Below are 12216 nucleotides of genomic sequence, written 5' to 3' on the forward strand. Positions count from 1 at the left end.
TGAGTGTTTTTTTGGGGGGGGGGGGGGGATTGGTTGAGTTGACATGTGGGTGATGTTGAACTGGAAAATGGTGACAGATGGCTAAAGATAAATGGTTGGTGTTCTGTATAGTCTGTTGTCTTCGTTAACTATTAGCTTCGCTCCTTATGCAACAGAACTCTAGCGGGAAAGTCTGTTTCGAATCACTTGTAGTAAATGCATGATGCACTATTTTTTTCCTTTTTTTTAATACTATATAATATAAAAACAAAACTACTTGACATAACGTTATTCTTTCATTTTTATCCTCTTAGCAATACCATAAATATATTATTACTATCCACATTCCGTGGCCTGCTAGTATTCATCATGCATGGTCGATGCTTTATGGTTTTGGAGCCTTTTACTTTGTATGGCAATAAATATATCCTTTAGGTTCATTATGCTCCAAGCTATCATCCTCCTCTGCTATTTGGGGATAGCAAACTGCGAAGAGAGAATTCCATTCCGTGCAACAACGGCCCAGAAAGAAAGCAAGATCAAGGTTTTGAATCGTGTTTCATTAAAAGAAGGGGAAGGGCTAAAGAAGCTCTTGAATCACTGGCCTGGCCCGGCCCGGCCTTTTTATGTACAATGAAGTCAGCCGAATGTCCTGACGAAGAAGCTGTATCGTATCCATTAGGCTTCCGAAGATTTTCAGTAATATTGAATTTTACCTGAATGTAAAAAAAATTGTTCATGGCGCATTAAATGCGGCTTCCGTATACAATTTATGCACATTTCGGAGGCTTTAAGCATAAGGATACCGTATATTTATTACAGCTACAAAAGTGCATCTCGAATTATGCGTGCTGCTATACGAGAAGAAAGCCGACTAACCACCTCAGGAAGTACTGTGACTGAGATACCTGGCAGAACTGGAAGGAGTTCTTGTACAATCCGAGTAACATTTAAATCCTGTTGATGCTCAAAAAAGGGGAAAAGAAACATCAGGTACAAGTTCATTGGAAAACAACCACAAGCACAAACCAAATTCAACACTAAACTTCTCAGGCATGGAGCTGAACATATTATTCTATTGCCTAATATCGGATTTTTACAAAAGCTTTTGTTGACACCATTTTTGCAATTTTAAGACCACCACGATGTTATGTCTCCTAAACATTTTTGTAAATGTTGCTTGCAAAAATAACTTCACATAAACAAACTAATAGAAGAAAAATAATGCCTAGAAAATAAAAACCTTCCGTTCAGAAATGTGTTTAATGTTTAGCAATCTCTCACAACAAGTCGAGTATATGGGTGTGCCTTTCTATGGCGTATGGACCACTCAAACTTGGTTGGAGCTTTTAATTGAGAGCTCCAAAGTTGCTAACAGAGCCTAGTGACACTGTTTAGAGGTCATTTTATTGGTTTGCATGTTGAGGGTTAAGGATCATGTACTGGGGTTGGTAAGGCTTTCGATAGTACATAGACTCTCCACCTAGTAGTAAGTTTTCATGCTGGATGCTCCAACACTATGCATTAATTCTTAAAAATATACTGAATCCAAAACAAGATGACATTATACTAACAAAAATAAAACCAAAACTTAAACTTGAAACTTTTTAACTCGCAGACAAGCCTAGTCAATGAATAGTTAAATTCTGACTCATCATATGAAGATTCAAGTACCTGGGTTGATGTACTCGATATTGAAGTTCCAGCAGTTAAGAATTCAGCAACTTTCTGAACATTATTCAAGATAACTTTGTCCTCCTCAGTTATCGTTGGCAGAAGTGCCGCGGGCTTAAAGGGTGCAGGAACCATGCTAAAAATTGGGGCAGCATTTCCCACGCCAAGGATTGCCATAATTTGTACCAGTTGTTCCCTTGCAACAGCATCAATGCTCTTTACAATCTGCATCAGAAAATAATGGTTAGACATTTCAGATGCCCCACATACAAAAAACCTGAGAGTACATGACTATGACTAAGAACATTATTCCAAATACTCACAGTTCTAGTAAAGATAAAATATCAGTAATTGTAATACCTCGTCCAGTAGAAATTCTCGGAAAAAGTTCCCCTTCTCAGAAAGAAGGAATGCTAAGGCTGCCCTAGTTTGAATTGGCTGTGTTGGTTGAGAAGCACTTGAGAGAAATCCAGGAAAGATATAACCCGTTTGGCTTTGCAGCATTCCAAGTTCAGCCATATCCCCATTCATACTCTCTCCACCTCCACTTTTTGCTGCAGTGATGAAATTTTCAAAGGCTTGCATGACATCAATGAATCTTTCAGCATCAAAAACACCAGATTTCCCATAAATTGTGTAGCGTAAAGCATTCCTTAGACGAGGGGACTCATCAGTGAGGAGCCTCTGGTAAAAGAAGTACATGTAAGAACATAATGACCTATAATTTAGAACATCATAGAGAAAGTATGATAACACATTGAATGGACATTATTTTATGTGGATCATGCAGCGCATGCTTCAAGCTTAAAGGAATACAAATACTTATCATTGAGTTTCATTATACACAGGCTTCAAACCATGATTTTAGCGGAGGTATATAGCCAACAAGTTGAAATTCTTTTATCAAAAACCACAGTGACAGGCAGATTGGCATACCAAAATAGCAAGGTGCCCAGCATCAAAACAAACACAACATTATGGAAAACAATTGTCTGGAAACTATCATTTACAGCCACAGAAAATACATACCTGTGCAATATATGGATAGGCCTCATCTACAATAGCAAAATCAGGATTCCCAACTAGTGCTATGCCTTCCAGTACACCTATTGCCCTAATGATGAGAGCAAAATAAGGGGGTATCCTAAATGGATAGTCAAATGTTATTTGTGCCAGATCAGATGCTAGCTCCTGAAAGTTTATGTTTTTTGCTCCTCCACCTTCAAGTGCTTGATCAAAGACCTTAGCCAGGACTGGCAAGATAGGTTCCAAATTAACACCCTCGGGAATGAAACCAAGTTTGACAAAATCTTTGACAATTGCTCCATAGTCCCGATGGATAAGGTGAGCAATTGCTTCGATCATTCCATATTTTTGATCATCAGTTAATTTTGTGACTAGCCCTGTCCAGCAAAAGGCACTTTAGATTCCACAAAAATGGCCATGATGAGGCAAAATGCAAATGGGTCAGTATAGCATTTGTTAAGAAACCCATGATAGTAAAATGTCAAGAGAACACTATGGGATCTTAAGACAGGAAACACATAATATATATATATATAGTGTGTGTGTGTGTGCGCGTGCGATGTGTGTGTGTGTGCGCGTGCGATATGTTCTTATAGCATGAAAGAATATGGTACATAAGGCTCTGAAATATTTCAAGGAAACATGCCTTTCTGATCTGTCGCATTCAAACCAATCACTTCCAGAAACTAAAAGTCTAGTGTATGTCATTTGATTCACCTGAATCTGACTCCAGTTTCAAAGTTGGAGTTTGGTTGTATTATGCCAGCTCAGTTCTTAAATGTGATTACCTTACATTCATTTAGCAAAAGAAAGATCCCATTTTGCTTCTTAAATCATCAAATATTAAGTGCTCTCAATGGCCAAGGTAACTAAATTGAGAATAAAAGGAACTGAGCCCATAATAACAAGACAAATACCATTGCTATCCAGTATATGATTACGCTATTCTACCTAAATAAAATCCATCATTCTTTGTTTAATATCACTGATCTTGGTTATCATGGCAATGAAATGTTAAGATGTGGTTGAGAAAAGCAGATTGAGTTTGCTAGCTGAATGGATTACTGTAGATGCTGGGGCTTTTATAGTTATGTGGAATCGGAAACAAAGCAATTTGTGCAGTTTAACTATGAGAGGTGCATCTTTATAGTGTTTCACAATGAATCATGCCAGAATTCTATAATTGGAAGCCAAAAGGTAGAAAAATTTGGAGAGGGAGAAGACTGAATTGCTTTCCACTATTAAAGAATGAATGAAGAAAACAATTCAGATTAAGTGCATTCCACCATTATGAAAGGAAAGGAAAGGAGAGTGGCGTATTCTAATCCAAAATTGCTGGTGAAATTTAAATTCCTATACTGATAAAACAAAATAAGGATCCAAATTCTCAGGCAACAAATTCAAATAACAATATGTATATGATGTTGCCAACCATGTTCACAGATGATCTTTCACTATATACACTTATGAACTAGATTGTTACCGAAATCAAGTATGGCAAGCTTCCCATCTGGAGTGCGGATCAAATTCCCAGGATGAGGGTCAGCATGGAAAAGGCCAGTATCAAGTAGCTGTCACTCCAAGGAGTTGCAAAAATTTGATAAAAAAGTATGTAGTTAATTTTCTCCACAATTAACCAATGACAATATATAAACAATAGTGATCAGTGAGCTAGCATGAATTCACATCTTCTATTAGTTGGGGGGGATGATTGGGAAGCATAAAATAGAGCAAGGCAGATCATGTCAATGTTATTTTTTACTCTTCATGTGATCTATACGCACATTGATGTGTCACAATGGAAGATAGGAGGAGGATTTGGTCACTTGATATCAAAGGCATAATTGAACTACTTGATCCATCAATCTCAGATGCCTCAGCAATCATGATGTAGATACTTGACACCATCGATAATACACTTGTCATTATTACAGAAAATAACCACTCCATACCAAATCTTCAATGAGATGCATTGATGGATTAGTCCTTACTATTCACAAGTTCTTTTACCAGGAATCCTAGAGTAAAAACCCATGAAGCAATCACAGAGTTAACTAGTGAAGATCTGCTCAAATTTCTGTTTTCCAACTAATAAAGCAAAAAAGTGGGCAAGGTTAATCTACGATGCAGGGAAAAATGAGGAAACAAGAAAAGGTAAATTGACAGCAAAGTCATGTTTTGAATTGAAGCATAGTATTATAGTATGCTTCATAGTACTGAGGGGCGTGTTTCACAGCTTGAACAGAACTACCAGACATACTCTATGTTTTGACTTCGATGCATAGCAAAACCTAGTACCATTCATTATTATAGTACATAAGCAAGTATGAGTGCATCCGTGGAGTACCTGCTTTAGGTAGCATATGACTCCAACATTAACAAGTTCTCCAACATCACTTTCAGTACTTTGTGAGAGCTTTTCTCCCTCGATCCACTCTGTGGTAAGAACTTTTCTTGAAGTATACTTCTCGTAGGTATTTGGCACGACAACCTGAAATGCAATACTTCATGTTACTACATGATTTATCCTTCACATACTATAAGAAACTCCTCTTTTTTTTTTTCTTTTAAGCTGATACCATAAAAAACTAAGATACACAAATCCAAAATTACACACATGCACATGGACACACAGCAAAAATAAAACCTTCCACAATCATGACAGTGTAAGATTTTTCATTGCATGTCTTTCAGGGATGGACTGTAAAGAAATAGAATGATATTCAGAATGATGACAGTTGCAATAAATTTAATCTAGCATGCAAACATGCACTTATCACATTCAGCAGTATTTATAACAGCTCTAACAGAAAATCCCACAACCACTTTTTTCGACAGTCAGCTATTCCTATGATTTACTTTAGAAAAGCAGCATCTTTCACTTTAGCACAAAACCAAACCCCACCTATCATTTGGATCGACCATCTAAGAGCAGAAAAAGGACAAGGTTTTAATTTTTTCTTTCAAACAAATAGTTTGAGTTTAGCTTCCTTCAATAATTAAACATCTTCACATGGACAACTTCGTTTACCATGAGAATGCTAGGAAAATTGCCAGCTTAACCAATTTATCAGATGATCAAGCTAAACAGGGCCTTGGCATGAATTCAACAAACACATAAAAATTGTATGGTTTGAGCTTTCAGGCTCACCTGTGGAAGGTCCTTTCTCATCATTTCAGCAAACATAGATCCATTTTCACCTTCATTAACATAATCTAGCTCCTCAAAGAAACGAGCAGCCCATTCATCAACCAACCCAACTACATCTACAGATATCTGAAAATAAGGTGGAGGGTTGAGAAAATTATCACTTCACATAGAAGATAAATGTTCCTTCCCAGAATGGAAGAATTGATTCAGTAATTCAGATAATTGACTAAACTACCTGAGGGAACTTTCGGAGAGCCAAACCCAAATTCCTTATGATGAATAGATCGACCGTTACTGTCTCAAGAACAAAAGGCCTCTGTACTTTAACAGCCACCAGGTCTCCATTTTCTTTCAGCCGACCCTTATACACCTGCCCGAGAGATGCTGCCATGGGAATTCCACGATTCAGTAGTTTGAAATTGTGAAGCTTGAGATGCTAGCAAAGAAATGCTAAATTCTATTTTTCATAAAACTCAGATATTGAGACTACCAGCAGCTATTGGAGACGAAGAAAGTTCAGAATAGATGTTCTGCCATGGCTGACCAAGCTCCTCATTTATAAGAGCCATTGCCACATCATCTGGAAATGAAGGAACCTTTGCATATCATCAAACAGAAAAATCAGATATGAAAGGGGTTAGCCTAATTTCCATTGAATGCTGAGAAGGTTAATTGATATTCATCTAGAAGTTAATCATTCTGTTTTCTTTTTGTAGATTTCCAATACAAGTAAAAACTTGACATACAAACATTTTAAAACGATTTCATATTTGGAATATTAAGTTCATAACTTCACAAACATGTGCAGCGAATTGGCGATCCATTAATGAACTCGTACCATTATAGCAAAACGAGGGCCAGAAGGTTGAAGGACAGCAATTTAGGACAAATGTATAGATAGGGGAAAAAACAATGACATAAAAGGGACGAGGTGAAGACAATGAAGAAAGGTTACGAGTAGTGGAAGCATCATATTTTTTATTGCAGCTAATTAGCATCAGCAAGTGGCAATACCAAAACTACCTATTAATAACCAACAGTAAAAGAAACAGTAACTAATTTGCACTTTTCCTAAATAAGGTCAAAAAATTAGGAAATTAGGAGTTCCCAAGGCTCATGGCTGGCTTTTAGCATGCTTACCCCGGGACTTGCACATGAAAAAAAGTCCACAATGATTATCGTCGTGTCTCAAAAAACAGCATCTTCTCTATAGCTTCTAAACACCATCATCTCTGATAGACCTTTATGTCCACAAAGTACCACTAACTTAATCTAATTTCTTGATAATTCATGCTACCATCTTTATTGCAGGCATGCTGAATATTATATTTACCACATCTAAAGGTTCTAATGTATTTTTTATTTTAGAAGAAGCATAGTGGAATAAAATTTAATGGCATACAGTTATTGCAATGGAAAACAAAGAAAGAAATATTGTATGACGTTACCTTATCACAAAGTTTTTGTAGCTCGATCATTGCAGCAGGTGACAATATATCTGGTCGAATACTCAATGCTTGACCAAGTTTTACATATGCTGGACCCAAAGAGGTTACAATTTCCCTCAATTCAATTGCTCTAGCAACTTCATTCTGGTTATTAAGATAGGAAAAAAAAAGCAATTTAGAAAGAAAGAAAAGCACATACTTCCAAGAAGAAAAGTAATAAGAGCAATTCGGAAGCAGTTTATGCACATTTTTAGGATCACCCTGAAAACAAATAAGACATACTTATTGAAATGGTAGGAGGATTATCAAGGTGCAAATATCATCCCAATTGCATGCAATAATTGCTATTCAAGACTAAAAGAGCATGCTTCTGTGTCCCATTTTTTGGGTAAATGTTTTCTAAAGTCCAACGAGGAGATGTATGAGGGGACAGAATGGGGAAAAAACAGCTAGGGGTGAGTGTTATTTCCCACTCTTCGACAATACTATGTATATGGTTCTTGTTTCTTAAATTGTTGATATAGGACTTAAGCTATTACAATGAGTATCAATACATACCAATTATCCTTGTGCTCTTAACATACCACAACCCCCCAACTGGGCCACCTCCGCATATAAATAAATTACGGGCATTAGACAGGGAATTTGAAGTCTGAACAGATGCAAACAGCTATTTAACTATGACTGGAGGCTATAGAACTTTCAGATAGCTCTAATAACATTCAAATTAAATATAAATGTTACTGTTCCAGCTGCTTAAACTCTCATGAATGGAGAAATAGTGTACATCAAGCTTCCTGGCTGTCTTTTTCACTATATTACCTATATAAAGAATACTCTACAACCTCTACCCCAGGAAAAAAAAAAAGTGCATGCAAAATTAACAGTTTCTCTGTGTGTTTTAAGAGTGATACAGATGGCACCAGATCTTCAAAATACCAGCCAAATATATATATATACACACACACAGACAGAATAGCTATCTACCTAGGTATATGCACAGCATTGCACATATACAAAGAGAGTGAAAGAGAGAAGAGAAAGGTCAGGCAAGAAATCTTTACCTCCTTGACTTTCTTGTTTATCACATCCCAAGCAAGACGAGAGAGAAAACCCCCAGCAACAGAAAGTAACTGGACAGCTCGAGTTGCAACTGCACGTGGTCGTTTTCCCCAGTAAGCCGAGATGCTAGAAGGTTCGTACACTAAAGGCAAAAACTCACTGCTTTCATCTAACTGCAGAAGGTACAAAAGAACACAATAAGTTTAGCAACCAGCTTCACAGAGGTGAAACCTTGGAATCACTAAAGGACATCCTCTATTGACCATCTTCCATGAACTTCTAATAATAGTACAGCCTCCAGCATATCATGTTTATTCCCAGTTTAATTTAAAATCATCACTGCTAAAACAATCTTCTAGCAGAAGGTTCCATGAAAAAAATTGCACATTGTTCACGCCAAACCACCAAGCACACTTTACAGCTAAAACAACACCAAGCCATGCAAATACAGCTTGATCCACGTTATCACTATATTTGATTCAGATATCCAGCCATTACTATGAAAAGAACATCCAATCAACCAAACAAAAATCACTTTCCCATAATTTGCATGACTCAACTAGCAGAAATGATGGGTTTTAAAAAGCATATAACGAGTCAGGAATTCCTCAAACAAACCAGAAAAAAGGGCTTCCCCGTTGAAATTATTAGACTCAATTACATATGCAGCCATTGAGGTTTTCAAGGATCTCATACAGCCGAAAAAAATTTCAATACAATACCTCAACCAGACGAAGCTTGATATTGTCATCAGCAAACTGATTATCTCTTAAATTTTGACCTCGAAGTCCTCTCATTAGTATTGCCAACTCTTCATTTTCTTCCATCTGTGCCCTCACTCTTTTTATTTCCTGCGACACTTCTCCCATCCTCTGTCAATTCCAAATATTAAATCATCACAATCCCAGCAAAACAAACAAATAAACTAAATGTCATTTCAATTAAAACATACTAAAATTGAAAATCACATTTTAAAACAGTCTCTAGCTTTGAATTCTTTTTCCTCTGACGTCTTCTTAATTTTCTCAGCAACAAAATAGAAAATTCGGCATATATGAATGAAATAAGAATCATTTTCCTTATGTCAAACTAAAATAGAAATGAAAATAGAATTAAACCAATGCGTCTAGCTTCAATTTTCCTTTGATTTTCTCAGTAGCCAAACAGAAATTTGAGTACGCTAAAAAGACTGGTCGGTCAAAGTAAATGTTGACTTTCTCAACTTCATTTTTTTTTTCTTTCATTTTTCCTCGACTTTCTAATCAACCAAGCATGAATTAAACTCAATCAACTTGACAATAGCAGACTGTGACACAATAAAAAAAACCACTCATCAATCAAACTTACTGTAGAGACACCGTTGACAGGTTTTGACTTTGAGAATTTAGTGGCAACGCCGTTGACAGGTTTAGGCGGAGGGGACTTGGATGAGCCATTAACTGTGTTTGGAGAAGAGGATGATGGCGATGGCGACTCAATAGATCCGGTTTGTGTCGGTTTCGGCTCGGTGGCAACAGCAAACACCCGGTTGGATGGTCTTCGAACCGGAATTCTATTTGGTAAGTTGTAGTGGCGGCGACGTGGCTGGATTCCGCCGTAAACGAGCTGTGGAGCCGCTGCGTCCATCAAACGACAGAGAGTTAGACAGTTAACTTTCTCTCAAAGATATTAGAGCGAGAGAGAGAGAGAAATTGGAGTGGTAAGTGACTCGCTGGTGCCCGTGTCTGAATTATGGTGGTTAGTTTTATTGGTTATTCTTCTTTCTTTCTTTGTCTAGAAATGAGGGGAAAGGCTGTGGGCTAGGGAGGAACACGTGGCAACGGGAGAAGCGAAGGCTTGAGGCTTGAGGTATTGGCTCTTAGCAAAATCTGTGGAATGGTGATAGGTATGTGATTTTGAGTTTATGTGATTTTAACCAATCGCCTGCCTCGTTGTTGTCTCGACTTGATTGACGACGCGGAGGGACCGATGGAGGGATAGTTTCATTTTAAGGGCCAGCCAATTATTGAAAAACATAGTTTTTTTATTTATCAAAACTGATGCTACAATCTCTTTATGCATAAAAAATAAACATAAATTTACTGGTTACAATAATCTAATAATAGTATATCAGCTGCAAGCATTATATGCTGGTATTCATTAGTTTTAAACCATCCGTTACCTGTCATAATTAGAATAATTGTTTAATATTTCCCTGTAAATTGGACACTAGATGACAAGTACAAAAACAAGATATTCAAAATGGTCAATTGGTAACTCTTGTGAAGACATCTCCAAGCTAAAGTTGAGAAGTAATGAACTGAACTTTGTGACTACCAAAGGGGACCCGTTCATGAATAAAATAATAATCAATAGCAATGTGTTTTGTACAATCATGGAGGATAGAATTAGCGGTTAAGTATGTGGCAAATAGGTTGGCACAGTTAAGCAAAAATAGACGAGTAAGTAGACAACGAAGTTCAGTTAAAACACCTTGAATCCACGAAGTATCTGCATAGGCATAGGTAAGGATGTGATATTCTGCTTCGGCACTGGAACAAAAAACGGTGGGCTGCTTCTTGGCACTCCAAGAAATGAGGTTGGGTCCCAAAAATGTACAATACTTGATTATGAACCTGCAAGTGTCAAGACATCTACCACAATCTGCATCAGAACAGACTACTAAGAAAGAATAGTGAGGAAACTTGTAAATAGAAAGGTAACGTAAAATCCGTTTAACAACTTTAAAATGAACATTACTAGGTAATCCCATAAATTGAGAGACATGTTGAACAGTATATGAGATATCAAGACGAGTCATGGTGAGATATTGTAAGGCATCAACCATCTGTCGATAAGGTATAGGATCCGCAAAGAAAGTACCATGGGGCTGAGAAAAAGTACCTTTAAAAGTCATAAGTGTAGAAACAGGTTAGTAGTCTAAGAGATTGATGCGTTTGAGAAGATCAACGGTGTACTTGTTTTGAATAAGATGGATGGAAGTAGGGTGATAGTAGACCTTCACACTAAAAAAATAATACAAACGCCCTAAATCTTTTATGTCAAACTCAACACCTAATATGCAGAGAAAGGCAAGAAGATGAGAAGAATTACTGTCAGTGAGAATGATGTCATCTACATATAGCAACAAGATCGTAACAAAAAAGTTATTATGATAAACAAACATATAATTGTCAACCTTACTTTGAGTAAAGCCAACACAAAGAAGTAAAGAACTAAAATGTAAAAACCATGCCCGAGGAGCCTACTTAAGGCCATAAATGGTCTTAAGAAGTTTACACACATGATTAGGCTAGTGAGGGTTAGCAAAGCCAAGTGGTTGCCATATATATACATCTTCGGATAGGGAGCTGTGCAAGAATGTATTTTTGACATCAAGTTACCAAAGAGGCCATCCAAAAGAAATAGCCAGACAGAAAATAGTGTAAATGGTTATGGGCTTAACCACAAGACTGAAAGTATCAAAATAGTTGACACCAGATTATTGATAGAAGCCTTTAGCAACAAGATGTGTCTTATATCATTTAATTTTTCCATCAGAATGTTGTTTTATTTAGAAAATCTATTTGTAACCAACCGTATTGAGCAAAGAAGATGACGACACTAAAGAGTAGGTGCCCTGCTGAAGGAGGGAATGATACTCATCTAGCATGGCTTGTTTTCATTCGAAATGGCAATATGCTTGGGTGTAATACATGGGTTCAATGTTTGTGTTAACCAAAGTAGAGAAAGCATAAGGAATGGGATACCAAATAGAAAAATTCGTATGATATTTAGGATTGGTCTTAACAATTCCAGATTTGGATCAGGTGTGCACAGGACTGAGATGGCCAATTGGTGGTGAAGGTTTGATGGCAAGAACATTAAAAAGAACAA

The 12216-nt window shown here is 37.0% G+C and overlaps 1 protein-coding gene across 2 annotated transcripts; it reads right to left on the reverse strand.

Annotated features, from left to right (window-relative positions):
- Positions 1–632: 632 nt before the first annotated feature.
- LOC105132594 (Protein kinase superfamily protein) lies at positions 633–10192 on the reverse strand. 2 transcript variants are annotated; one of them, XM_011036168.1, is made up of 13 exons: positions 9688–10177; positions 9063–9212; positions 8343–8513; positions 7279–7422; positions 6321–6426; positions 6066–6214; positions 5831–5956; positions 5027–5170; positions 4163–4250; positions 2683–3056; positions 2014–2337; positions 1654–1878; positions 633–936 (listed from the first exon to the last, which is right to left on the reverse strand). In XM_011036168.1, exons 1-13 carry the CDS (start codon positions 9964–9966, stop codon positions 802–804), a joined length of 2415 nt encoding a protein of 804 aa, XP_011034470.1. In that variant the 5' UTR covers positions 9967–10177; the 3' UTR covers positions 633–801. The 2 variants fall into 2 exon arrangements, with proteins under 2 accessions (XP_011034470.1, XP_011034471.1); XM_011036169.1 differs by lacking the exon at positions 633–936 and having other exon boundaries at positions 1867–1950; positions 1991–2337; positions 9688–10192.
- Between the last annotated feature and the right edge of the window lie 2024 nt (positions 10193–12216).

The sequence above is a fragment of the Populus euphratica genome, unplaced genomic scaffold (assembly GCF_000495115.2).
Source record: "Populus euphratica unplaced genomic scaffold, PopEup_1.0 scaffold87.1, whole genome shotgun sequence".
Taxonomy (NCBI): Eukaryota; Viridiplantae; Streptophyta; class Magnoliopsida; order Malpighiales; family Salicaceae; genus Populus; species Populus euphratica.

Coding starts and splice junctions, on each gene's coding strand:
- LOC105132594 (XM_011036168.1), bottom strand. CDS start 9,966: ATGGACGCAGCGGCTCCACAGCTCGTTTACGGCGGAATCCAGCCACGT. Junction 7,423..8,342: donor TAAACAAGAAAGTCAAGGAG/GTAAAGATTTCT, acceptor CTTAATAACCAG/AATGAAGTTGCTAGAGCAAT. Junction 2,338..2,682: donor CCTATCCATATATTGCACAG/GTATGTATTTTC, acceptor TTCTTTTACCAG/AGGCTCCTCACTGATGAGTC.